The following is a 27425-nucleotide window of genomic DNA, read 5'->3' as shown; positions in this document are numbered from 1 at the left end:
CCTGTTTTAATGACATTGTTCTTTAACATTTTCCCTGCAGAGTGGATGTGTAAAGGTATGTCACACCATGGCCCTTTATATGTTAGAAACTCGATTCCTTGCGTCCTCCTCCATCTTCCACTTGTTTCCTTCTCAAAAAAGCATTGGAGGAAAATATCTAAAGGGAAGAACCTAGATCTTTCAAGGAAAGAATCCCCTAAAATCATTTTTTTTAAATTAAAAACAAAAAAAACAACCTAAACAAATCTTCTCCCCCCAAAGTGTTTTGAGAAGGAAGCAGGTGGAGGACAGAGGAGAGGACCCCGAGAAATCAAGTTTCGAACAATTGAGAAAGGGCCCCCATCAGTTCCTCCTATAAACTCAACTCCACCAAAATGTCGATGCATGTGAGGCATCCTGAGCAGCTGTGTTGAAACCAGATGGCTGAGCAGAGAGCTGATGGATGTAGTGTCTACTGCTCTAGACAAGCAGCCTGCTGGTCCTCTCTCTCTCTCCGAGTCTGAACCACATGGCCTCAGATACAGTACAGCGCATCTCATCCCTCCACAGAGCACCCAGACTAGAAACATGCATCTTATCGCTGTGTGGGGGAGGGGGGGGGGGGGGCTTGCCGCTTTACAGATATGTCATTTGTAGCATTTAAAATTGGTAACATTTCATGGTTACAATTACAGTTATCATCATGGTTATCATCATGGTTATCATCATGGGATCATGGTTATAGTTAATGTTTGTCCTGTAAACGTTAGGGTAAGACTGATGTACCTATCTACTGCATCTCAGTATGTCAATGAATGAACTGACTTAACTGCATTATGATCTGCATGTGTTTTGTATCTAATAACGACTTATATTATTATATCTAATAATATATTATATATGGTTTCATATTCAGTGTTATATCACTGGTCCCCATGCAGGAGGATGGAGGATGCTTCCTCCTTTGAAGGACTTTTACACTGCTAAATCTGTTGCTGTAAGCATAAATGTAATAGTCCATGCACATTTTATGGATTGTTATACAGACCTCATCAAAGTGTTATATTATCTATGTTTTATGAGTAAGGAAGGGATGTGGGTAGATTCTGATATTGCCTTGTCAGTGCTAGACAGCAATTATTAATTCATTAGTTATATATATATATATAACATTCAGCAGACAATTGTGGGCCAGATCTGGGTTAGAGTCAGCATTTTCCTCATGGGAAGTGATATCTGGCCCTACCTTCTAGTATTGGGTGACAATTGGAACTTTGCTTATGGACCAGCTCTGGTACTGTATGTATGTGGTATATAGCTCTCATACGTTTCTCTCATTGTTACTAGGCCAGTGTAGGTCTGAATGTGGGGGACCAGTACTGGGTGAGAATTGGCAGTTTGCTTGTTGAGGTACAGTATGTAGCCCAAATAACTTACTGCAGTTCCTTGGCTACTTTTGGGATTGCTCATTAATACAAAAAAAAGGAGAAAAAAAAGAAGCTCGCCAGACAGTGCACATTAAAGCCTGGGCCACAACAGTTCAGAACTTGTCAGTTGAGCAAAGAATTTAGAACTATGGAACCACAAAAACTGATGTGGGCACACAGAAGTGACAAAATCTGAGATTCAGATTTTAGCAGATTTTACTACAGTCAAATGTATCAAAACCAGTCCAGATGATAGGAGTAGAAGAAATCTAGACTCAATCTGAAATCTAGAGCTCATCTGGTTTTCATTAGTCTGTCAGTGTGGCCAGGTAAAAAAACAACAACAATTGTTTCCAGCAGATTGCTGTGTTGCTGGTGAGCTGGGTAGCGAAGCGTTCTTTCGTTCATTTTCTCGTCACTTTTCTAGTCCTAAAGGTCTTTTTTGTCTTAAATGTTATTTAGTTACATTGTAGTTAACATGACTAGAATGGATTTTGGGTGGATTTAGAATGGAACTAGGAAACTTTGATATTTCCAACTTGGAAACATGATACCTGAGTTTCCCACTTGGAGAGTATCAGAACCAACCAATGGGAAACTCTATGCAAAAAACTTTCATTTCAACTCTGAGGTTGCGAGTTTCCTACTTGTCATGAATGTAGCATTATCCATAGTTTGGACAACAGAATCATACCTGGGCCACATCCAGGCTCAGGAATGGCAGCCGGAGCCGGCCCACAACTGGGCCACACCCACATTCTGGAAGAAAACAGATGTAGGCCAGATCTGGGCGGTCATTTCTCTGCTGGAATAGATTTTGAATTTGATTGTCCATGCACCATTTCTCATGTTGATTTTCTGTAATGCTTGTGCATCAGTTTTGAGGGCAGTAGTTCGATACATGAGCTTGCAGCATGATAAAAAAAATAATGTAATGAAGGCAATATTGTGGCACTAAGCTTGTAGCATCATTTACAGTAAGCAAAGACCTGCAGTAATGGCCAAATTAGAAGTTTGTGTATGTTTTAAACATATTGGCTTATGAATGATAACATTTTAGGGAAACCAATACGACATGTGCTGTATTACATAGCACAGACATATATGGTAATATCGTTCCCTCTCCCACCACCTCTGGCAGCCTTGCCCTTCTACCAGGCTGCTTGGTGCTCTTTGTTAGAGGTGCCATGGGTTGATATATCGTGTCTTTTAGCCCCCACTTTGGCTCAAATCCGAGGGCCCATTTGTACAGATGGGCTTTTACGTGAGCCATTTTACTAAAGCACCCTCCCCATAAAGCCAAAGTGCCTCATCGCCTCATAATTGTGTGATTATGGTCATTTCCAGTGGTAGAGGTGATAGATTCTATTTTAGTCCAACAGATGCTTTTATCATGTTTTAGCTTCCCATTTCACCTTAATCAGCCCCTGCATGTTTGAATAAAACCCAACGATAATATTTTAGATGGGAAGAAGAGGTGGGTTAGGTCAGGTGAGCTTGCTAAACTGAGATCAGAGAATTGCTGATGGAGGCGAGAAAGCCAACGTTACCATGGACACACCATAAACAATGGTGGGATGTGCAGCTGGAAATTAGTTGATTGGAAAACATGTTTTCACCTTGTATACGGCAACATCCATATGGATTGACTGTTCTAGTAGGCAGATATAATGTTACCTGTTTGAGGGTATGGCGCCACCTAGTGGGATCAAAGTGATAATACAACTATAGGATGTATGATGACATCATTACAACCCTCACACATTTCCCTGTAAGAAATGTTTTTATTAAATAATTAAAAACTAAACTTTGGAAACAAAATTAACAAATGTATGTTCCCAAATGGAAAATACATATAATGCCAATTTCTTTATGAATGAATGAATTCAATATGGTGACATTGTTTGGCTACAACATGTCATCCAAACTTGATCTAATAGATTTTCAGGACAGTAAATGCCTCTCCCCTTTCTATTAACATCATACTGTATTCATATACAGATCCAATCTTTCTAGTACAGTGGAGCATAGAGATAGTGCTTACATGACTTTATAGGTAAAACAGATGACTGCCCTCTTGTGGAGGAATCATGTCCAGTCCAGTGAGATCACTGATCAAATTCTCAATGACAGAATTTGCTAAAATATCATTACCCAATGTATAAGGTACCAAGTTATGTATACATTACCCAAGTTAACCGGTGCATGGTTAATGGTTAGATTTGCACTGGGTAACACTACATTCCTGTGATATCTGTGTAGTATTACTGTAAATCATGTAGTAACAAATGTATTAACATGTTATTACATATTATACCACAACTTGGTTGAATACATGATTCTGATGCTGAATGCTGAAGAGGCTATCTAGAATCTAGAGTGCACATTCTTTTTGGATAACTGTACAGTTGCAAAAGATAAACGGACACCTATGAGGTAGTGCTCTACATTGAAGCAGGGCTTCTACTGATTGGGTAATTAGTTACTTTACATTTGCATAGTAATTGAATTGAGTTCTTTATTTTTGGATAAGTGGATTATATAAGGGCTAGGGAATGGTCCTTATTCTTTCATATTAAGTGCATTACTAGCATCTCTACTATTTTAATCATAGCTTATCGTGTCCCATGTCCTTTTTAATACCTTTTTTTTTATCTGTCTTTGTTCAACATTTTAAGTTAATCCCAAATTGAGTGTGTTCTCTGACTCATTATTATTTCACTGCTGATTCGTGGATGAGGAATACAAAGTAGAGGGTCAAGGAAAGGCAAAACAGTGGCACAACTCAGTACATTTGTCTTAAGTCTTTCAACTGAGAACAAGCGCCATTTTGAAACATCCTCTTATTGCTGGCAGGACAACTAACCAAAAGCTACAGTACGACAAAATTAAATTGGGAGGGGAATCTATGTCTCGAAGAACTGTTTTTCCCCCTCTTCTCTTTCAACAGTAACCGCATTCCAAGGTTTTCCTAATAGGGTTGAGTTTGGGGGGATTCAATCGTGTTTGCTCCTCTTAGGTAAATGGTTGCCTTGGCGACAGACAGGTGCATTCCATCTTGTATCCCCGAGGGGGTGTGGTAAGACAAATGGGTTTAGCAGTTCTGCCCCGCCCCCCTTCCACCTGGCACATCTCCCACAGCTCTGTGTGTCATTGTGATGTCCCGTCAAGGGAAAACAACGTCTTATGGGAGTAGACAGACTGACACCGTACACACTGCAACGGCAACTCATCGCTCACCAGAAACAGCAGCACGAGGTCAAGAACACGCCACCTCTTTGTTGAAGTAGACAAGTTTATTAATGATAATAATGATGATGATGAGGATGATGATAATATTAATAATTAGTAATAATTATAATAACGTTAATGTCATAATAAATAGAACTCTTCATCTGAAGCACATAAGAGAAGCATACAGAAAGAGAAAAAAAGAAACACAAAGTTTAGAGTACAGCGCCAGAGGAGAGGGGACTTCTAGAGACTTTTACCTTTCAATATATCCATTTAATTTTTTAACATTTTTAAACTTTATTGAACTGGAACATTTACAAAAAGGAGAAAGAGATAGATTTAAAAAATCCTTATAAATAAATGTGTCATTATAGAACAAAATACAAGATTTTGGAAGTCAGAGGAAGAGGGTTTTTTTTTTCGCGAGAAGGGGCATTATGTACAGTACACCAGGAGTACAAAAGGGGCGGTAGACTCACACAGTAGAACGGGGAAGGGGAACTCTCTCAAAGGGACATCCTGCTAGTATCACAGCTCAAGTGATTGTGCTCAGGGCTCAGGAAGATCAGGACTGGTACTTGAGGCCAACAGAGGGATCAGGGGAGGGGGTGGGGGAGGGGGGTGGGAGGAGGGGGGGGGTAACCTGGCCTGCTGCTGCCACCCCCACCTGCTGTAGATGTTCACTCACATCTGACCTACTGTACTGTACTGTAAGTTAGCCAGATAAATACTCTCAGTTAGCCAGATAAAATACTATCTGAAAACAACCCTACTGTATGCCTAAGTGTAAACCTCATGATAATTGCCTTTACTTTCCTCAACAGGACCTGTTACTCAGGGTGAAGATTAAAAACATCATGTCAATATGGGCATCTGTCTACAGCAGAATGAAATAGGTTGTGTTATGGACCTGATTCTGAGCGAGCTGTTTACTGTGAGTTGACATGTTGAAGCCGTGGTGGAGCTACAGCAAAGCGATCTCAGCTGTCATGTAAAGATACTGTACAGTTTATCAATAATATATTAGTTTTATATAGTTAGTTTAATGTGTTAGTCAGAGCTTTTCTACTATTCTTTCAACAAACGATCACCATATTGCCAACTAACTGTGCGTGACATGATGGTCCAATTCACAAAAGTAAAGACAATCCTAGTAGGATACCCGGAACTCTCAAACAAAGTTGTGCTTCACCTAGACCTGCTTAGTCTCTCTATCAAACCCCATTTCATCAACATGGTACAGTATTCCCAATGTACAATCACCTCAGCATGGTCAATATGAGAATGTCAGGGATAACGGGATAACGAGCAGAACGGCGCGAAGTCCCTAAATGTAGGGATTGTGTCTGCAGAAGCTTGCATTAGCAGGCACACAACACCACCAGGGCTCATTATGCTAGTAGAACAGCCAAGTCTTCCTGGGCAATGATGAGCGAATGAAATCTAGGTCACATCAATACACATCTCGGCTGTATCGTCATCACTGAGTCCCACTGTCTCCTGATCAAAGACCTCAGAGCCGGTGTTAAATTCACACTTTGGTTCAAGTAAAAAAAAAAAAGAAAGGAAAAAAAAAAAAATCAATATTCATAAACTTTTTATCTGACATCCGGAACACCTTGTTCTACTTAGCAAGCTGTTATGACTGATCCAATTCCAATGAAGAGTGTAGATTTCTGCAGGGCTAAGAGTCGTTGTGATTCACTTTTCTGGAGCACTCACTATCTGTTGGTAATCTCAGTAAGTGAAGCTGTTACATAGCATTTGCTGGGCCAAAAGTATGTCAACTGGGATAAGTGTTTGTGTGTGTATGTGTGTGTGTGTGTGTGTGTGTGTGTGTGTGTGTGTGTGTGTGTGTGTGTGTGTTTGTCTGTGGTTCTCTGTGTTTGAGTGCACGTGGTGTAGAGGGTGGGGGAGATCAGTTCACACTATCACCATCACACTTTCAATCATATAACACATGATCACATGTTACAATATATCAGGGATATATTTTGTAGGAGGGGACCCCATATTTATGTTTTGGGGTCAAAGACAATATCTTTCTTGCCCACCCCCTCTACTCCCTGACACCACCACCACAGCCCATATAATAGATATGTATATATATTTATATACAGGAAAAGAATACATACTTGTTGGACACCCTAGACATTAAAATACATTCAAGAACTGAACCAACATTCTTGTTTAAACACATATGTTTACAGTGACTCTCCTGATATAAAGTAAGGTTGCTTCACCAAATACGTTTTTTTACTTCTTTAAAAGTTTTCAGTGCTGCAAATCACACAAATAAATATTCTCAGAATACATTGACAAAACAACATTGTAATTGACATGTTTCAGCCCTCGTTCCTGTATTACCATTGGATGGGCACTATTTCTATAATGTTTATCAAGCGACATAGTCCATATGCCTTAGGCTTGTGTTTTGGTTATGCACCTGCTGATGTATTACAATTTGATTATTTGATTATAATTCAATTGTTACATGGACATTGATGAGTATTTCTCTTCTGTGGAAACGTGCATCCTTAGTTATATGCACCTTGGCGTATTGGTCTCCTGTCTGTTTGAGGTGCTTTGTCCACTGGTGCAGAGCAACACAAAGGCTTGGGCTTTGAGTCTGGCAGGTGAGTAAAGTCTGGGACTAATGCGTCAAACTCTCTCTCCTCTCCTCACTCAGAGACCTCTGCTGGGGCTTGGAGAAGGGGGAAGACCGGGGAGGGGTGGTTATCTAATTTGTCACATGGCTTACCCACTACAAAGTAGACCAATGACACTGCCCCATGGAGGCTGGCCTAAAGTGGTGCTGCCGAGAGGAAGTGAAGTCATGACAGTATCCACAGGGAAGTAGAGAACAGTGGTTACTGCCCATAGGAAGCTGGCCAGTGACACTGCAACAGGAAGTGGGACAGTGGCACCAGCCGGAGGAAGGAAGTGGACCAGTGAGACCACGAAAGGACCGTGCACAGGAAGTGAACCATAGAGACCTAGGAAGTTAAACCATTGACTCCACCCACAGGAAGTGGAGCTGTAATAATACAGTGCTTCTGCCTGGATGCTGAACCCTCCCTGCCACCGTTACTGTTATATCACCTCCTCTTGTCTTTGAGTGACAGGAGCGGTGTGCCATAGAGAGAGGAGCAGGACCTCGCCTCTCCTCCCTGCATACCACAGAATCAGCATCGAGGGCCAACTCTTCATCTCCCCTTACCAAAAAACATAAAAACATATTTGTACATATATACTGTTTTATACACATTTTTTTTTTTTTTTTTACCGTTGTAAATCACAAAAGTATAGAAAAATAAAATGATTTATAATAACGGGACGCTTTTTTTCCTCTTTCTCTCCTTTCTTCTGTTTTCTACCCGGCAAAGGTGGTCTCTGGTGGAAACTGGCTCACTCCGTCTGTCAAGCTTATGGCTGGTTTTGACACTGCCGCCGCCCCAGCACCACTCAGCACGCTTCCCATCTTCCCTCGCCAGCCTCAGTAGAGGGACTCCTTCTCTTCTTCTTCTCCTTGTTGTTTTCTTAAAGCTAGTTCTCCTCTCCTCGTTGTTTTCATCTGTGATGTCCATCAATACTGAGTACAGCGTTCCCTTTTGTATTTACTGGAAACAGGGAAGAAAGCAGGGAGACATGGGGTAAGTAGGCTGCAATGTCACATTCCTGATAGGCATATAGAGTGAGACAATTGACAAAGAGTTGTGGTGCAGGTGTTAGCAGGGTGTAAGCTTATTTGTGTTCCTACCCCAAGAAAGTTCAGGGGAATATTGCACGATGATCCCACACCAGAAGTATGATATAGAAACTCATTCTTTGAACTTATGGAAATAAGAAAATGTATGGAAGACGGAAAAAAAATGCACAGTACTTTTATAAAAGTTTCTCCCCCATCTTTGTTCACTTAAAGGAATGCATCCCCGCGGTGGGGGGAAAAGTATGCAATGCCAGGTTAAGAAGCCCTGACGGCGGATTGATGTCAAAATACCCCGATTGAAAAGCTTCAAAAATCAACTGAAGCTTTTGAGAAGAGAAAAAAAAAAAAAAGAGAGAACTTCATTCTTTTTCATGCTGTCTCTTATTATACAGCATAAAAGACATGAGTACAAAGAGTGTAGGCCAAAGCGACTGGTACTTTTCTCCACAGAACAGAACAAAGTGTACTGCACTATAATCACACAACTGGAGTTCGGCATTGCACAGTAAAAAAAAATACTCTCAGTCTGAGGCCTATCGCTGAGGCGAGTGAGGAGGGGGAGAGAGGAGAGGGGAGAGAGGGCGACCGAGGGGAGGGGGGTGGGGGAGGGGGGGGTGGGGAGGCAGGAGAGAGAGGAGTGTCCTGGGACCCCTGTCATGACAGTCGCTCCCTAATTCAGAGAGATATTCAGCAGAGCGCCAAGCTTCAGAGGAAAATAAGGCAAGGCTTTAATTTCGACATGGCTTTGTAGTGCTTTTCCACACCTCCCCTGGAGAAATAAACAGATGAGCGAGTGGCATGCTAATATCAGCCTATAACGCCTCTCTGTCTCTCCCACCATCTTCCTCCGTCTCTCATCAATGGAGGAACCAGCCCAGCCCCACCTCTACTCTCTACCCTCAGATTTACTGGAGGACTCACTGGGGACCCTCCATACAGAAATATCCCCATACAGTATATAGAGCTGTGCTGAGAGGAGAACACAATAGCACCTGTGCTACATATAGTCCTCACTGACAAGGAGCCCAAGATTGGAGGAGCTGAGGAGACAAATATATTAATCACCCATGGACAGGTAAATCCAGGGTGGGGGGAGGGTGTTGGGTTTATGTTGCAACCAGGCTCCGCTATCACCTCAGGAAGGTAAAAGCATTGTGCTCCATCTAAAACCTACGTACAGTAATGATCCTACGGTAAACCGGGGGCTATGCCTCAAACCCTAACCCTACTGTCACCTGGAATCACAGGTCTGTCAACCAACAAGCTAGCAACACGATAACATACGGACATATACAGTATAAACCTCTAAAAACAAACAAAATGCTCTTATAACGGCTTTATTCTGACACTCAAAACAATCATAGGTTACTTAGATATGTCACATATACTGACAACAAAGTAATTAATGAATGGAGAGAAAAGCAAAGTAATATACTGTACCAATAAAATAAACAAAAGCAAATTACTTACACTTTCAAGACAATATATTCTTGTTTAGAAATTACATACAATTCATAGAACAAGTTCAGCTAAATTGAAAATACACAGATAAAACCACCAGATATATGAATACATATAAAACAGTTAATCAGAGAACTGGTAATATATGTGTATATACATGTACATATATTTACAGGTACTGTAACTTTTTTGCTTGTTTCACTCTTTTTTCTACAAATCTTTGCGATGGGTTTAAGAAATGAAACTGCCAGCTCATCAAGGCTTAATGACTGTAATAGTAAATATATGACACATAATGAACAAAGTGTGTGTTGGACTGATAACCTTTGTTCTTGCAAATGTACTGTAACATACTGTGGTTTGAGGTCAAGATGCACCAGAATCACTAAGTGGTTGAACAACCTTTATAGCTACAGTAGCTAATGAAATATGGATGGGCTGTACAGTGTGTGCTATGAGAGAACATTGAAAAACTGAAAAACGTTTCAGGCGCTAGTATAACTACAGATTTTGTAACGTTTATTATCTTGACCTGGACATAATAAAACATTTGGAACATTTACAATATCTATTAGCTATTTACATGTGACGCTTTAAGCATTTAAGCCTTGATAAGCTGACATTTTTAACAGTATAACAATGCGAAAGTGTGTTTTAAAGGGCGGAGGAATTCTACAGATACAGAACAATTCCAAATGACCACATCCAAACCCATCCTTGTAAAAAAAAAGACTTCACTGACATAGAATCAAGACTAAATGCTCTTGGCTCTTCCTTCTGATGAATTGGTCCTTCAGTCCCACATGGTTGTGCAAGCAATATCAATTCATTAGTTTAGTACCAATACTGTAGTGCTAACACCTATAGTTAATGGGCTTCTAAGACATATAATGACCAATGGTTAACTGAGGACTGAAAACAGTTTCTGTACTATTTCTATCGAGATCATTTGTGGTTAAGAAGTTTACTTTTGAAGTATAGGGGTGGACTTCCTTGAAATACAATGATTAATTGTGGCTAATTACACTCTCATGTTTAATAAGGCACGCATGGCAGCTAAAGCCCCTCATGGGAATAGTTGCACTCATGGGAGCCATCTTGTCAGTCTAGGTCATGTTCAGCTATAGATGGTGCTGGTCGGGACAAAAAATGGGTATATGAGAAAAGTTGGGGATACTGTTTTGGTTTAGCATAGGTTATAGCATATGCCCAAGTGTTGACAAAGGACACAATGTGACATAGTGGGGCTAAGATGTTTTGTAGGAGTGGCGAGCTTTAAAATTGGAATAAGAAAGCAGGCAAAACCTTAAAAACCCAAAGACGGTGAAAACCAGTAATTACTAGTCACTGCTTGTCCCCACTCAGTATCTACTGTATGCCAAAAATGGCTTAAGTGGGGCACAAATCATTATTAAGACTTCCACTCTAACTCCCTAACGTAATGCCATTCCCATTAAACTCATTTGTGACTTATCTACAGCCAGGCTGAACAGGTGTAGTATTCAAGTGTCTATTTCCTTTCAAGCGCATCAGTTGATACTGTAGTAATAATCCAGTTCGGGTCTCCAATTAAATTCAGTGTGGGAGAAGTAGTCTGGAAATGGGTTTAAAACAACAGCTGTAATGACTGCCATCATTAGCAATTGGTAGGCAATGAGAGGGAAAATTCAAAGCCACAAGGTTCGCTTTGACCAAGGAACAGGGTGTATCTTGGAGCTCAGTGCATGAATGTGGAGATCTCTCAAGCCAATATGTGTTCAAACAGCAAAGGCTTTTACTTTTGCAAATTCAACTTCAAATACAGATGCTAATTGAGTTGAAGAAAGAGTGTAATTTCGCACCAGTGAGTCGTTACTCTAGTGGGAATCTCCTCATTTCTTTCAGTTCGTTCTCATAACAGCTCAACTGTGGTGGAATTACAGTGGATGGGAGGGTGTGTCATTTAAAACTGTTTTGTTTTAGTCCAAATGATCAAACACACACACACACACACACACACAAACACACTCGAGCACACACGCATCCAAAACAATAACTCAAAATAAACAGAACGAGTTCTCTTTCCAGTGCCACTCATCCCTTTGACACTGCTTCTGCTTCTAAGTCCACAGCTCAACACACTCACACATGACCTCACACTTCAGAGTCATTTAGTCAGAAACAGCTACAAATACATAAGCTAGCTCTCCCATTCAAAAAACGGTAAAAATAATGCCTGACGCTTTATTCTAATCATATAAAAAGCCCAATGGAACACTCCTCGTAATACTAGTATATAAAAGGAAGAACAATGTTTTATCCACATAAATGTTCGGCTTTTCTTTGAATCAAGTGATGATATATATTATTTTGATATACAACATTAATTTTTAATCATTTTTCAACATCTTGACTAAACAGAACTACTTGTATTATGATGCCTTTATAAACATGTCACATCTTGAAAATGATTAAAAAAACAAAAACACAAATAAAGTGCAACAAACAGACAGCACATTTGAGAGGACACATAACTGCTATTGGTCATTACTGATACTGTAACTGTGTAGTCACACTTAAGACTTCCTTCAGTTGCATTTGCATCTAGAATGTGTCTACACGTTTATTTTTCAATTTACCTCATTTCACAGGTGTTCATATGGGACAAACTACTGAACCGCAAGTAATACTGCAGTTGAGTGACACTGCACTTTTCAACATGAACATGGTATGATAAGTATGCACTTTTCATAATGCATGTGGAACAATGTATTTGCTCCTCCACTGTGGTATATTTTACATTATAATGTTTATGCAGTAAAACTGCACAGTCCAGCCCTCTCATCAATCCTGCCCTCTCTATAATGTCAGTTTATCTATCCCTGTCATTCAGAACCTCCATAGAGACTTTGCAAAAAAAAGAAACACAGAAAACATTGCTGTCGCTAGCATGTTTTGTCATTGTAAAGTGGAGAAACCTGCTGGTAGTGTTGGGAATGCGTATTGTGTCTGGAGAAACTGAGCCGCAAGTTCAATGAATACAAAAGCATTCCACTGACAAAAATGTCAGATCAAGAAACTTGCCGTATTTCTAGTGGTTTATCCTGAGGTAAATAATTGTGTGTGCAGTACTAAAAAGTGAATATTATAATGTCAGGAATTGCACCCCTTATGTCAAGTTCGGTTGACTGTTGACTCCCTTTGACAGGAAATTCTACCGACCTAACCTCAATTAATATGTGAAAATGTGAATCAATGTGGAAAAATATGTCTGAAATAAACATGGAACCCTTAACAGCACTCCACATTTAAATCTGCCCGAGGTACCATCGTATAAGTGAATGCTCGAACAAGTCAGTCCAAGCTGACCTTTGACCCCTGACCACGGTCCCATGGCCCTGACTCTGCATGCTGTCACATCACATAGCTAATAGGACTTAAGACTCAAGTGCATTAGGACCCTCCAACGTTAAAAAAGCAATCAGAGCAGTAGCGTCTTGTGAACTAAGAATCAACAGGGCATGTTTTAACACTTTTAGGATCATTATGATCTATGATCTCATTTACATGTTTAAAAAAAAAAAAATACAAGGTTTGGATAGATATAGGATTAAAAAGAATGTAAGCAATATAAACGTTGTTTTTTATTTTTTTTCCATCCAAACTGAAATCGAATGCCCCGGTATATTCTTGTTCAGTGGACGGCCACTGCTGAAACACAGACCTCTGAGCATGCAACATGCGTGCTACAGTAGGCTCAACATTGGTTATGGTGACACAGCACCCATCTACAGCAGTCAGTAAATGCACATGTGCATAACCTCTCCGAAATAAAAACAAAAGCACAAAATGAACACAAAAAAAAATCATAAGAGCAGACCAATGATGACATCGAAAACTTGTTGCAGAAATCAGCTTGAGAGGGTGTCAGGGGGAGGGGTCAGCATTGGGACCTGGGCGCATCTAGTTTGATCTAGCACTCCATGAAGGACGAGGTGTTTGCTTGTATTTGTATTTGTTTTATTTTTTTGTTGGGGGGGGGGGGGGGGGGGGTAATGTCTCTCTGTCTCTTTCTCTCGCTTTCTTTCTTTTAGTAGGGAGTGAAGCGACTGTACCCTCCTCTGTATAGGCTAGCCTGCAACATCAAAGATGAAAAAGTACCAATCAGTATTAACGTGACATCTTCGTTGTTGATTTCTTTTTTCCAGAAAATTTCCTTCCTCTACAAGTTCTTTAAAAACGTGTGTGTATGCCGTTGGATAAAGACAAATTCAGATGATTAAATGAAGCTTAAAATAGTTTTTTTGTTCAATTCTGCATAGAGTTAGGTTACGTGTGTTAGGAGGAGGGGGTGGTTGAGGTGTTGGGACTGGTGGTTGAAGACCTTGGTAGTGAGACAGATACACCAGAAAGCCAAAACAATTTCCAAGATAACCTAATTCGTTCTGTTTCTCCGCCTTGCTAGAAACATAGAGAAATGGGACCTGCCCCAATGCAGTTTTCTTTGCATTAATTACATTAAGCAACAAATTGGAAACTACTGCGCTTGTTTCATGCTTTTCACTCTAGGAAAACATTCCTTAAGGAAAGGCTGCAACAATGTCATAGATTCAACCAAAGCGAATGAAGTTCAAAGGGGTTTAATCATAATTCTCTTTCAAGTCCAACAGAGGTGCCCACACCTTTCTGGATGTGCATTGCACCAGAGGATATATCTCCCTAGGTTTATGAGCATGCTCTGGTTAACCAGGGCACGCACACACACACACACACACACACACACACACACTCCCTAAACTTTCAGCAACTCTGCTGCTATACGGGGCTAACCACCAAATGCTAAGCCTGAAACCTTCAAAGGCTAATTTCCCCTAATTTTAGGGAACCCTCTTCCTTGTGTGAAACTTTCATCAGTATGAAAGGCATTTGCTAATTTTGCATGCCAGAAAATCAGAGCAAAGAGAATTTTATGCAACCTCGGAGGAACTAATTATTGAATGGCTTTTAAATGCAAAAATCGCTCGTCTCTCCTTCGGAACTATTAATCAAATATGATTAAAGAATTAGAATCCAAACCGCTGTTTTTCAAACCGCTCTTCTGAATGCATTTCATGCTGTCTCTGGTGTCGGCAGAATCTCCAACAGTGTCTACATCGTTCGTTCACTACCAGGTCTTTCCCAACTCCACCAGCAATACACCCCAGCCTCCGTAACAACCCCCCTCTGGCTCCCCTCACACACAACACCAGCTCAGACATCTTAGGGCCAAATTATGTCTGGTTAAGAGTAGGAGGACAAGACTAGAGTGGTGGCAGAGAGAAGGGAAGGAAGGAAATTTGGAGGAAAAAGAGGAAAGAATAAAAAAAAAAAAAAAAAACGTTCAAGCACAATTTTTAATTAAGTAAATGAAGAGGAGGAAAAAAAGAAATGTCTTAATTAATGAAAGCTTTTAGCTAGCAGCTGCACCGGGGAACTGTACGCTTTTTTTTTTTTTTATGTTGTTGAAAAATCGCATGCATGCCGGAATGGTAAATTTGAGTCATTTGTCAACCACAGAGCGCTCGTCCGATCAACCTTGTGGGCAGGAGGGGTGGGCGAGAGAACTCCCTCCCTCCGTCGCTCTCTCTCTCTCTCTCTCTCTCTCTCTCTCTTTCATGTCCCACGGCACACTGCTGCATGCGTTTGATGGTCGTTAATCTTTCAAATAAGTCTGTGAGCTCAGTCCCATGCCCTCAACGTAAAACAAACCATAGAGAAACTACGTATCTCTCTCTCTCCATTTTAGGATGCTCTTTACTGCGATTATTTTCATCTTTGATGTTAGCTGCAAAAGCTAGCTAAAAACAGACATTAACAATTCAACTTCACCCCTTCAAGTTTAGAGTTTGGCCAAAAGAAAGAAATGATAGCCACTCGTTTTGAGTTGAATGGTGTAAGGGGATAGAAAGATTAGACATGTATTTGTTATATAAGATGCATGTTTTGATTTAATTAGTGTTTGATGATCATTCAAACGTTTTGGGAAGGAACAAAAAAAGGAAATAACCTAAATGAACACTTTATGAGGTGAGCTTAGGAGGTGTTGACATTACATGAAACAAATCCATGTCACTGAATCCACAATCACAACATGCCAGGTGTGTTCTGCTGAGCTCCACTAGGTTGTGCCAAATAGCACGACAAAGGAGGAAATAAAGACCACTGAGTTGCGTGTTCACTGGTCTTTATTTTTGGTGTGCTCCTGAAGCAACGGAGTTTTTTTTTTTTTTTGGTGGCTGCATGGTGGCTTCTGCATTGGTGTTTTGCGAATGGGATGCAGATCAAACAGACACTTGACTTACCATGGTTCCCACACTGTACGTGGCGGCAGGGCCGATTGTGTGGTGGTAGGGGTCTGCTGTTGCATAGACTCTGCCATAGCTGCAACAGAAAAGGTGAGGGTACACACCGTCGTCATGAATTGATCATCTTCCTCAGAGGACTGGTACATTCATTTACTGTATGCTTGTTTTAAACTCCATACATACAATAAACACTTCTTTTTTACAGGGTTTTCAACAATAAACAAGGCAGAATAACAAGGGGGGGGGGGTTCAAGGTTGGGGGATCATTTGATGTGAGCCACAACAGTATTTTTCATTGAATTAATTCATCAATTCATGTCACCTTGATGAGGTGGTAGGAAATGGGAGATGAGAGAAATTAGAGAGAGAGAGAGAGACAGAGAGAGAGGGAGAGGGAGAGGGAGAGAGAGAGAGAGAGAGAGAGAGGGAGAGGGAGAGGGAGAGAGAGAGAGAGAGAGAGAGAGAGAGAGAGAGAGAGAGAGAGAGAGAGAGAAAGAGGTGCTCGAGGGCTTGGGACCTACAGTCTACAGTCTATGTGTGCTCTCTCACCCTCCTCTTGTTTACCCAAGCTGCACAGTGGGCTCACGCCCCTGTCTTTTCATTGTTGGTGGTTCGGAACTAATCCTTCCAATTTCCTTCTGAGACAGGACAAGATGTGCCTGCCTTATTTATTTACTTGACTTCACATATTCCTCTATTTACTCTTCCTTTTTTTTCTTCTTTTTTTTTTTTACGCTCGCTTGCAAATGAGGGTCTGCATGGAGCAGATAAGGCACTCCCAGCCAGGGACTGAGGGCACCAAATCAACCAGGAATAAAAACCAAGTGGAGAAGAGGGAGAAATGTCATTTCGCTAAAGGAGACAAGACATACAGCATATATGGTTTCCACACGAGACTGGGACATTGAGTTATAGAAGATCTCAATGTAGTTGGTCCCATTGGAGTCCCAACAACCAAGGTCAGGAACAGGACGAGGGTATCTGAAAGGCATGGATGGGCTCCTTGGGGAAGGTGATGGGTTCTGTCACGACTTGGTCAGGGGGGGTGGTCTCCGTGGCGCTGTTATCTTCTGTGAGCACCAAACCCCAGAGGCCTACTAACGCTAATCTATGTATGAAATGGCTCTCACTAGAGTGGCGTTGCTAACAACCTCGAGGTCAAACGGGCCCCTTCACTACATCACGTCACACGGCTGACACTACAGCTGACTGGCTCCCCTGCTAGGGCCTCTGTGATGCAAAGCAGGCCTGTGGCACAGGCTTTTTGGAAAATGAATTGATTCATATTTTGCAGGGATTTTGCAAGCCTTTTTGATCCCCGTGACCTCTTTTCATGATTGGCTGATTGCTCCACTGGTAAGTCTGATAAGGTATTGGCTGAAACAATAGGGACAAACGCCCCATATTGATCCAATGGGCATGGACCGCTTATTTACAAAAAGAAACAAACAGACAAGGAAAAGCAAAACAAAGCAAAACAAACAACTCAGGCGAATTACATTAAATTGGGGGGGGAAAAATATAGGCAAGAGAAAACAGGAATTAAATCACTCCCAGAGGAAAAAGCCGCTGTCCAATTTCTGCTCCCGGCCGAGCACGGCTGCTCATAATTCGAGCTGCGGCGAGGCCTGATAAATCTTACATTATCGATATGATCTTCAGGCTCTCAGGCAGGGTGTACGTTATCACAAGTGACATGCTCAATCCCTCCCAGATTAGATTCCCAAACCAGCCCACATCCAGCCTGACAGCGGCTTTGAAGGGCCGAATGAATCAGAGAAGCCCCCTCAAACGGAGCACACCTGAGCCGGAATGGCATCACTCAAAAAGTGATAGAGTCCCTGCCCATCCATCCCTCCCTCCCTCCATCCCTCCCTTCAACAGACCCCAGGCCATTCATAAATACAGTTGATATACCCACTCGCTCGCCACAGACAGAAAGGCATGGGATATATCTTCTGTTCTTTTTTTCATCTTGTCGAACAAGGTTACTTTTTTGTGTGCTTTAGCCTGAGGCCTTACTGGTACCACTAATGGACAGTAAAATCTGAGAGAGGGTCTGAGAGCCAGGGAAAGGGGATTCTGTTTATAACCTCTTATTATGAAGGAGGAGGGGCTCGGGGAAGTTGGAGAGGTTTGAAGTTGTCTATCACAACTTTTGATTGAATTTCTCAATATTCCATGGGGTTTCCTATACAGTATGTTTTAAGTTCTGTTAAGTTCTGTTCGGCTTGTGGGACGCACTCACCTGTCACTGTAGGCAGCAGCGGTGGTGGGCTGGGCGTATCTGTATGCAGTGTAGCCTCCCTGTGAGGATATGATACCGTTAGTCAAAAGACCCACAACAACAACAACATACTGTCTATCTCAGATATCACAAGCATATCCCAAGTTGTGCATAAGTGAACATAGGATAACAATGACAAACATTCTCCTGAAAGATCATAAACAATATGGTTTCGGGGTGGTACTGAAGCCTTCAAATGAACAAATGAACACATTTATTCATCTTTCTCAAGTGTTGGTACAGATCCCTAAAGAAGTGCAGTACGTTACATAACATTGTTTTTGTGCTCGCCCCATGGAGCCCAAAAACCAAATCAGCTCCCAAAACATAATCTAATGCACAGAGAGCCCATGATGCAAGATCCCTGGCAGACAGCCAGAGGGCGCCGTTTGATATATGGTGGGTTGAGGCAGCCAAGAATGAATGATATTTTGAGGGACTGGGCACTGGGGAGCTGCTCGCTCGCTCTCAGACTGGGACCCAGTGCGTGACACGAAGAGCACAACACAGAGAGTGAATGCTGGTGTGTTAACGCCGTCCAAATTTAACCCATTTTCAGAATGGGAGAGTACGGGCCCTGCTGAATTATTGAAGACCCCCTTTCCTTTACACAGCCTCCTTTCTTTTACACATACACTACCCTCTCACAGGAGCAGAAGAGAAGAAGACAGGGTTTTAGAATTAGAGGGGCGGGGGCGGGGGCGGGGGTGGGGTGGATTGGGGGGGGGTGGGGGGGGTGGTCAGTCGAGACCTGTGTATTCATTTTCCAGAGTGGGAAAGGAATTAAAGCCCTCATTGGGGGAGAGATGCCATTACTCTCCCTGAGAAATGAGTCTGTTCACCTACTGTTTTTCTATTAGTGCCAATGGAGTGTGTGCCCATGTACGTCCTGCGGTGGATAGGTGGCTGTTAATAATGCATGTTTTCATTTATTTTTAAACTGGGGGGGGGGGGGGGGATGATGTCCAATGGTGAACTCTTGTGGAGATGGGAGCATGCATGGCCGTGTGCTCTGTGTGAAAAAAATCAGGTCAGAGGCCATTCTGGTTGAGTCGTCCCCCGTCTTTCCCGTGGAGACAGGAAGTCAGCGAGGAAGGGGGACTTCCTGTGGGACGGCCGTGCCCTGGGACTGTGCTGATTACAACCACAGGCTGAACAAACACGGGCCAATAAATCAGTCTCCCACATTGTCAAATCTTGCACACGACAGTGCAGCACATTTGTTATTTTGTCTCACTCCGCTGTGCGTGCGTGTGTGTGTGTGTCAGAATATGTGTGTGTGTATGTGTGTATGTATGTGTGTGAGTGTGAGTGTGAGTGTATGTGTGTGTGTGTGTGTGTGTGCGCACATTTGTGTGTGTGTGTGTGTGTGCGTGCATTTGTTTGTGTGTGTGTGCATTTGTTTGTGTGTGTATGTGTGCGTGCGTGCGTGCGTGCATGCGTGTGTGTGTATGCCTGTGTGTATGAATGGATGAATACATCCATCTCAAATATACTCCCTAGTGAAGCAGGGGCCTCGTGTTACCAGCCTGCATGCTCCTTTTAATGGCAAGTGCAACAGGACTGTGAAATGAATGTGATGTGACCAGGTCACGCCATTGACAGCCACCCTACTGTAGAGTGAATGATAGTGGTGGAGGACACGGAGGGCTGAGGGACCGCTCCTCCTCCTCCTCCTCCTCCTCACAGGAGACCTCTGGGCGCACTCAGGCAGCAGTCTGAAGCAGTGCACTGACCAGTGCCAAAACTAATGGTGGTAAGGCACCGGGGGAGCAGCCTGAAGGGTTGAGCGATGGGGCAACCCAACCCCAAGCCCCCCTGGTCAGAGGGCACTGACACCCGGGGCTTAGCTGGAGGTGAGGACAGCCAGAGCCAAAATGCTCAGGACGGACATGATCACTTACAGCCTGTTCTCCCCTCTCCTCTCCTCTGTTCTGTCTCTCTCTCTGGCCGCCGGTTGGCGCTAGAAGCCAGTGGCAGGGTTAGTGCTATCACATGGGCTGTGTATAAGCCATATATCACTGGAGTCAGAGCCCGGCGCTTTGTTCCCAGACACTAGACTACCTCTGCTTGAATGCAGACAGGGGGTGAAAGTGAGAGGCAATCGCTACCACTGCTGCGCCTGCTGCTGTCATCTCCCTATCAGACACCAGAGAGAGAGAGAGAGAGAGAGAGAGATTGAGAGAGAGAGAGAGAGAGAGAGAGAGAGAAAAAAAAAACTGGATTCAAACGACAAATTACATCCCCCCCCCCAAACGCTTTGGTCCGCTGTCAAAGTGGGGCAGCGTGGTAATTTCAGCATTATCTCCACAGTGTCCCGCTTTTCCTCTGTCAAGGGCGGCGTGCGGCGGGGCTTGGCCTCCGATGTGGCCCCTGCCCGCATGGACGGCTCCAGAGGGGAGGGGTGCGCTTAATCCCTTTATCAGCTGCCGCTCATCTTATCTCCTGCACCGTGATGGCTGGGAGGCACAGGCTCCCACTAAGGCCCCCCTACGCTGCCCCTCCCCCTTCCCCAGGCTAGAGGGCTATCCCAGCCAAACCTGACACTGAGACAGGCAGGCAGGTCGGGCAGGCGGGCAGGCGGGCAAGCGGGCAGGCGGGCAGGCGGACGGGTGGACGGGGGGACAGGCGGACAGGCGGACAGCCTGACAGGCGAACGGGGATCGGGGGAGGGGGGGGGGGGTGAGTGCTGAGAAAAGCCAACCTCAAAGATCCCCAGACAAAATTTGAAGGGACGAAGACGACCTGACTTGACACGGGACACTGAGCTCTGGGGGGAGGGGAGGGGGGGGGGGTTCTGCCCCGTTTGCCAAAGTCTGAGATCATAGGAGAGAGAGAGAGAGAGAGAGAAAGAGAGAGGGAGGGAGAAGCTGAGGGGGTTTTAAATTTTGTTGTCGGGTTTCTTGGCACGGCAGACAGAGGCCTAATCGACGCCGGCTTGGCAGGGAGAGAGGCAGGGAGGAACGCCGGGGGGCTGGAGAGATCACGTTTTAGTCTCCCGGGGGGCCCGGGGGCCTTTTGTCTGCGGAGACTTCTGTTTCATCTGAGCACGCAAAAAAGAGAGAAACCCCAACTGTACTTACATAGATCTCTGCACCGTAGAAGCCATCCTGATACACCACTCTGTGAAATGAGAGAGCAACGAGGGGAAAATAGCATTAGTTCATCTGGGTTTCATATATATATGCCCCCCCCCGCCCCACCTCCCCCGCCCCCCCAACCACCAACCACCAACCACCACCACAAATGTTTAGATATCTCCCCCTGGTTTCAAATAAGAGTCAAGTCAAGCGGAGATTTGCATGGCGGAGAAGAAGAGTGATGGGAGAGGAGCTCAGAGAGGCGGTGGCAGGGTCAGCTCTTTGCGGCTGCAGCGCACCACAAATAATGAATGACATATTACAGGGGGGGGGGGGACGCAGCCAATTTCCCAATCCCCATGCAATTTTCTGCTCTGGTAAAAATGTTTGTCTTTACCAGTCACTGCTGTGTTGTCAGGGGGCTACAGAAGGGGAGGGTGTGTGTGTGTGTGTGTGTGTGTGGGGGGGGGGGGGGGGGGGGGGGCGACGACAAAGGGAAGCAGCGAAGGAGCTACCATCACGTGAGGGCTAACATATAAATCAAGCGGACGTCAAGAGGGTCCCAGAGTGGGACGGAGGTTGCAGGGGACACACGGGGGGGGGGGGTCCAAGGCCCGTCCTCATGCCTGTGGCTCTCTCTCCTCTGAGACAGGCCCCCTGATCTAATCACAGATAGGCAGCCAGGCTGGGGGCTGGGGCTGGGGCCACTGCTACAACACACCTCTCCCACAGCCGCCCAGACTGCTGCTGATAAGAGATGTGAGTCTGACGTACGCCTCCTAGCAAAGCCAGGACATCATCTGAGTGCTGGTTCCAGTCCAGTGAGAACAACCCCCAGAATTACACTATCTCAGGTTTCTATAGTTCCCTATGGCCTTGATGTTAATCCTTTGTAAACACACATATAGACACATTTACAGACCCAAACAAACAAAACAGATAAACACACGCACGCACACATGCACCTCACATGCGTGTACACACACGCACGCACGCGCGCACACACACACACACACACCCACACTGTGGTTCATGGGTTAGCATAGGACTACATAGATATACTCACGCTCCGTAAGCTGGAATAGGTGGTGGCGGGGGTGCTGTGCGGAATGTGTTGTACACAGCCCGCCCTCGGCCTCGCAAGTGGGCACCCCTATAGGCCACCGTAGCCCCTGTGGCTGGGTAGGGGAACCCTGTTACTGTCAAAGGACGGAAGGAAACACAAGAGGAGAGGAGGATGACTTCAGAGAGGCTCCTGGACTTGGCATTGCTTACCTTCTGACAGAATACATTAGAGAGAGACATGTGGCACTGCTTTCCCTATGACAGAATACATTACGGAAAGACAAGGAAACAATAGATTTAATCTTTTCTAGGTGCGCCTCATCGAGCACTCTCTCCCTTCTCCCCAGCCCACTGCTTTGTGCCGTACTCAGCAAGGATCCACATTTGCTGTACGCATTCCTTTCTGACGCCTGGCGAGGGGCAGCCTTGAAGCACCGGCTGGTAATGGATGCAATCCCACTAGTTTCGCACCGTGGGTTTTGCATGGTTTAGGCACAATAAGCTAGCAGTGGCACCGAGGGGGGAGGGGGGGGGAGAGGGGGAGAGGGGGAGAGGGGGGGGGGGGGGGGGTTGTTTTGGGTAGGGACTGTAGTAGTGGCCTGCTGCTGTTGAGAGGCAGGTGGGAGGTGAAGGTTGTTGTTGTTGTTGTTGTTGTTGTTGGGCCACTCTAGATGCTCAGGCCCTGGGGGAGCCGCAGCAGATGGGCTGGACCACTGAGGGCCAAACCCTGCCTGACCCTATCCCCCACCCCACCTGGGACCCCCCCACCCCCCCCACACACACACACACACCCCCACCGGGGATGGGTGGTGGGGAGGGGGGGGGGGGGAATGGGTGGGGGAGGTGCCAGAGGGGTCAACATTACAAGATGTCCATGGTTTCAGATTAGAGGACAGGCTCTCTGAGAACCCCAGGTCTGTCTTTAACCTTCAATCAGTCCAGTCACCGTCTGATTACGTGCTGTGCCGGGGCACACAAACACACCCCTCTCTTTCTAGCCATGATTAACCGTCTTCACACTATATAGAGCCCCTCCTGATATGCCAGTCACCCCCCTCCCCCCCTTCCCCCCTCCCCCCATGAACCCACTCCATCACAACACCGCCGCCCCATCACTTCTATTATTCCTCATCCAGGGCAAAAAAGCCACCCCCCCCACCCCCCCACTCCACCCCTCCTCCTCCTCTCCCCCGCGGTCTGATTTATTCATTACCGTGACATGTTTTTGGTGAATCATCACAGACCACTTCAATTTTCCCACCCTGGGATCACTGAAATGACTGTGCGCAGTCAAGCTGGAGTTGTGAGGAAGGCAAGGCAGGATACAAGCGGAGCAGGAAGATCACAGATACATACATTAATAACACAGAATGAGCTTCAAACGGACACACTGGCGCAAAAAAAACACGCTGAAATATTGCACATACTATACTGTACAGCAGTCTACAATGGAGATACATGATACCTCGTGTGTATGAGCTGGCTGCCTATAGGTTTTTTTTTTGGCCTGACGGACAATGACCATTTTGGCCCAGTGTAGTGTTAACCCTGCAGGTGGGTTCCAATGCCGGGGTTCCTAATGAACGTTACAACACAGGTCTGCTGCTTCTGTTTAAGCTGACAAGGAGACAGATTAGTGGTGCTTTTAAAAACACGAGACAGCCAGGTTTAATGTCTTCTGTCATTAACATCACGCTCCATTAGTGGGTCTGCACATATTCAAACCCCGCATCTCATTTGCGGGGAGGAAACGCCCCTTTTTTTTTTCCGAGGCGCAGGGCACTTTGTTTGCTGCCGACGTCGGCAATAGACTGTTCCGGATGGCCCCTTTCCCCTTGGTGATTTATAATGCTGACCTTGACATTTAAATTAGTCTCTTTTTTTTGGAGCGTCGGACATCCACGCTCAGTTGCTAAAGGGCAAAAAACAATCTCTTTGATAGTTTCAGAGGCTTTTTTTTTTTTTTTTTTTTTTCTCTCCTTTACAAATCACTACAATTTCTAAGGAAACTGAAAATCTTCCATTTCCTTCTTTCGGGAGGAATTTGTATGCGACAACGCGAGCTATGATATATGTGAAATGTAAACTCATAATGAGTTGGCGACAGGCTACACTGCTTCAATAATACCCCATAAATCAAAGGCGCTGTCACACTTTGGTAAACCCATGAAAAGCAACAACAACCGCAGCGTACAGTATGTGAGCACAAATCTGGTCGAGCCACCAAAGTCAAACACCTTTCCGAGAGGAGGGGGTTTGGGGGGGAGAAAAAAAAAAAAATAGGAGTAATGTGCTGGAGGGCGGTGGGGTCATTGTGAACCTCATATGTCATATGTGTCAAGTTGAGAGAAGCTCAATACCTGCGGAGCCGGTCGGACCTGCGGTGGTAATCCTGCTCTGTGTGCCAATGATGGGGTCGTAACCAGCCCCATAAAGAAAGCAGGATTTTCCACAAGGTTGATCTCTTTAATACTTTGCTCAAATAAGTCGAGGAATGAGCACTTAATCCAAGCACTGGGGACCAAAAACAGCTTAATCTAATCAAGAGACTGAAGCTTAATTATCCCCTTAACGTACACTCCAACAATGAGAGGATCTGTCTACATATATTAAAATGGCAATTAGCCTTTCTTTCCTGCCATTTACACAGCTGGCGGGATTCAACCAGTCCTCCGAAAAACTTCACCTCCGTAACGGAAAACATGAGATTCTGACTGAAGAGCTCCTCATCTCCTTCTAGCTCCTCATGAATTAGAGGATGAGGAGAAGAGGAGGCTCTCTGACTCACTCAACGCTCGCTTGAAATAGACTCCTTGGTTCAGTCGACACAGGCATGTCTACTGTACAGCAGTAGCTTTCTGGACGCTGTCCATGGTGCTGAAAACACGTCACGCACTGTTGAGATCACTAGGAATACATCCACTGGAATACGACTAATTTGTGATGTTAGATATATGCCATTTAAGTAAAGAAAACCCTTTAACTCAATGTTGAACTATTTCTCCTGTCTGACACTCATACAAATGTTGATCAGACAGTCATCATTTGTCAAAAAATGAAAAACACAGGTACGACTGCGGGCTGCCATAAACGATAGTCATGTCACTGTCACTGTCACAGTCTCTGTCACTGCCATGTTTTGGTCTGGTCCATTTGACTGGGAACCCAATCATCCTGCTGATCAGCCTAACCCCGCCCCCCCCCACCCCCCTCCCCCCTCCCCAGTACCTCTCCCCTCCACCCTCCTCCCCTCCCCAGTACCTCTCCCCTCCTCCCCTCCCCAGGCCCCCCCCTCCCCCCCTAAGTCCCCTCCTAGAGGGCTCCGGGGGAGGTTTGGGTTGCAGGAGGAGGCAGCAAGAGGACGAGGGGGTCGGGGCTGGCGCCGTGGCGCGGCGTGGCGTGCAGCCCCCCTATCAGGAGGAGGAGCCCTGTCTACACCCGCAAGAGGTTAAAAGCGGGGAGCCGGCGTGAGGCTCTCATCCGTCATTCTCCTGAATGGGTTTTGAGGACAATAAACCTGTAGCGCCAGGACGAATGGAGACGGAGTGCCCTGTCACCGCGCCACGATTTATGGCTCCCAATTTCACTGATCTCCCGCACAGAAATGAGGACTGATAAACAGTGATTAATCGCCTTTACATCCCATTTTACTCACACACCAAAGTATATTAAATGTAGCCATGATTATTTCAGCACATATCCATGGAGCGCTCTCGCTCAAATATTTTTTTTTGTGGCCATAAAAAAAAAAGAAAAAAAATCATGGTCAGAGGCACGGTCAGCTGTTTTCTTTTTAAGACCGTAATGTCCTGTTGGCTCCTAGTTAGGGCGTTTTTTTTGTTTCAAAAAATGTATCTCTTATTTATGTTTCCCATCTCCCCAGCTGGCAAGCATATGTTGTCGTTTAGGCTTGGCAAACTTCAGTGCCGTGTCAAGACGACTTGAAAAATTAGCAGCCAATAAATCACCCAACCCCCCGCTCCCCATGCCTGGAGTGGTGGACCACACTCCCTCTGATTTATGAGATGATTTGGAAAAGTGTGTGTGTGCATGTGTGTGTGTGTGTGTGTGTGTGTGTCTGTGTGTGTGTGTGTGTGTGTGTGTGTGTGTGTGTGTGTGTGAGCATGTGAATGTGCTTGTGTGAGTGTGTATATGTGTGCATGTGTGAGTGTCTGTCTATGTGTGCTACATAGGTCAGGATGTGTGTATATCTGTACAGGAATGCCTGAGACTGTATGATTTTTTTGGAAGTTTTATGGATGTGTCTTTTCATCTGTACTGTATGTGATCTGCATTATTTAGAATGTGTCTGAATGAGGCTTGTTGTGTTGTTGTGTGTGTGTGTGTGTGTGTGTGTGTGTGTGTGTGTGTGTGTGTGTGTGTGTGTGTGTATGTGTGTGTGTGTGTGTGTGTGTGTGTGTGTGTTTGGTGTATGTGTGCATGTGTGTGTGTGTGTGTGTGTGTGTGTGTGTGTGTGTGTGTGTGTTTGGTGTGTGTGTGTGTGTGTGTGTGTGTGTGTGTGTGTATTGGGAGGGGTGTGTAATTGTCAGGGGAAGAAGTCGGAACCGGGGGAGCAGCAGGGGGGGAGTAAGGGGGAGGGAGGGGGTGAGGGGCTGGAGATGAAATAAAAATGATAGATGACTGCTTTCTGTCATGGACAGTTATTTAGAGGTTCGCCGTAAAGCTGTCCGGGGAATGAACAGATTTTAGTCTAATGAGCAGAAAGGAAAGCCGTTAAAGTGGCGCGATGTGCTCAGCACTTCTTCCAAATGAAATAGTACCATTTCCCCCTCATTAAAATGCAAAGGGTTCATATAACATACAGCAATAAAACTCGCATGTAGAAGCAGAGAGATAGGG

General features: G+C 44.6%; 1 protein-coding gene across 2 annotated transcripts in view; it reads right to left on the bottom strand.

Moving 5' to 3' along the window:
• Positions 1–13879: 13879 nt before the first annotated feature.
• Positions 13880–27425, bottom strand: part of LOC310810142 (RNA binding protein fox-1 homolog 3-like) — a gene marked incomplete at its 3' end in the record, with an annotated part of 28245 nt that continues 14699 nt past the window's right edge. For both annotated transcript variants that reach the window (XM_083677801.1, XM_083677802.1), the window contains exons 7-11: positions 22567–22699; positions 21504–21543; positions 18382–18440; positions 16131–16209; positions 13880–13924 (exon numbers count right to left, since the gene is read on the bottom strand). In XM_083677801.1, coding sequence (XP_083533927.1) covers positions 13880–13924; positions 16131–16209; positions 18382–18440; positions 21504–21543; positions 22567–22699 — 356 coding nt within the window. The remainder of the gene's footprint in view (positions 13925–16130; positions 16210–18381; positions 18441–21503; positions 21544–22566; positions 22700–27425) is intronic.

The sequence above is a fragment of the Argentina silus genome (genome assembly GCF_951799395.1).
Source record: "Argentina silus genome assembly, chromosome: 9".
Classification (NCBI taxonomy): domain Eukaryota; kingdom Metazoa; phylum Chordata; class Actinopteri; order Argentiniformes; family Argentinidae; genus Argentina; species Argentina silus.
This window is presented reverse-complemented; position numbering and strand designations above follow the sequence as displayed.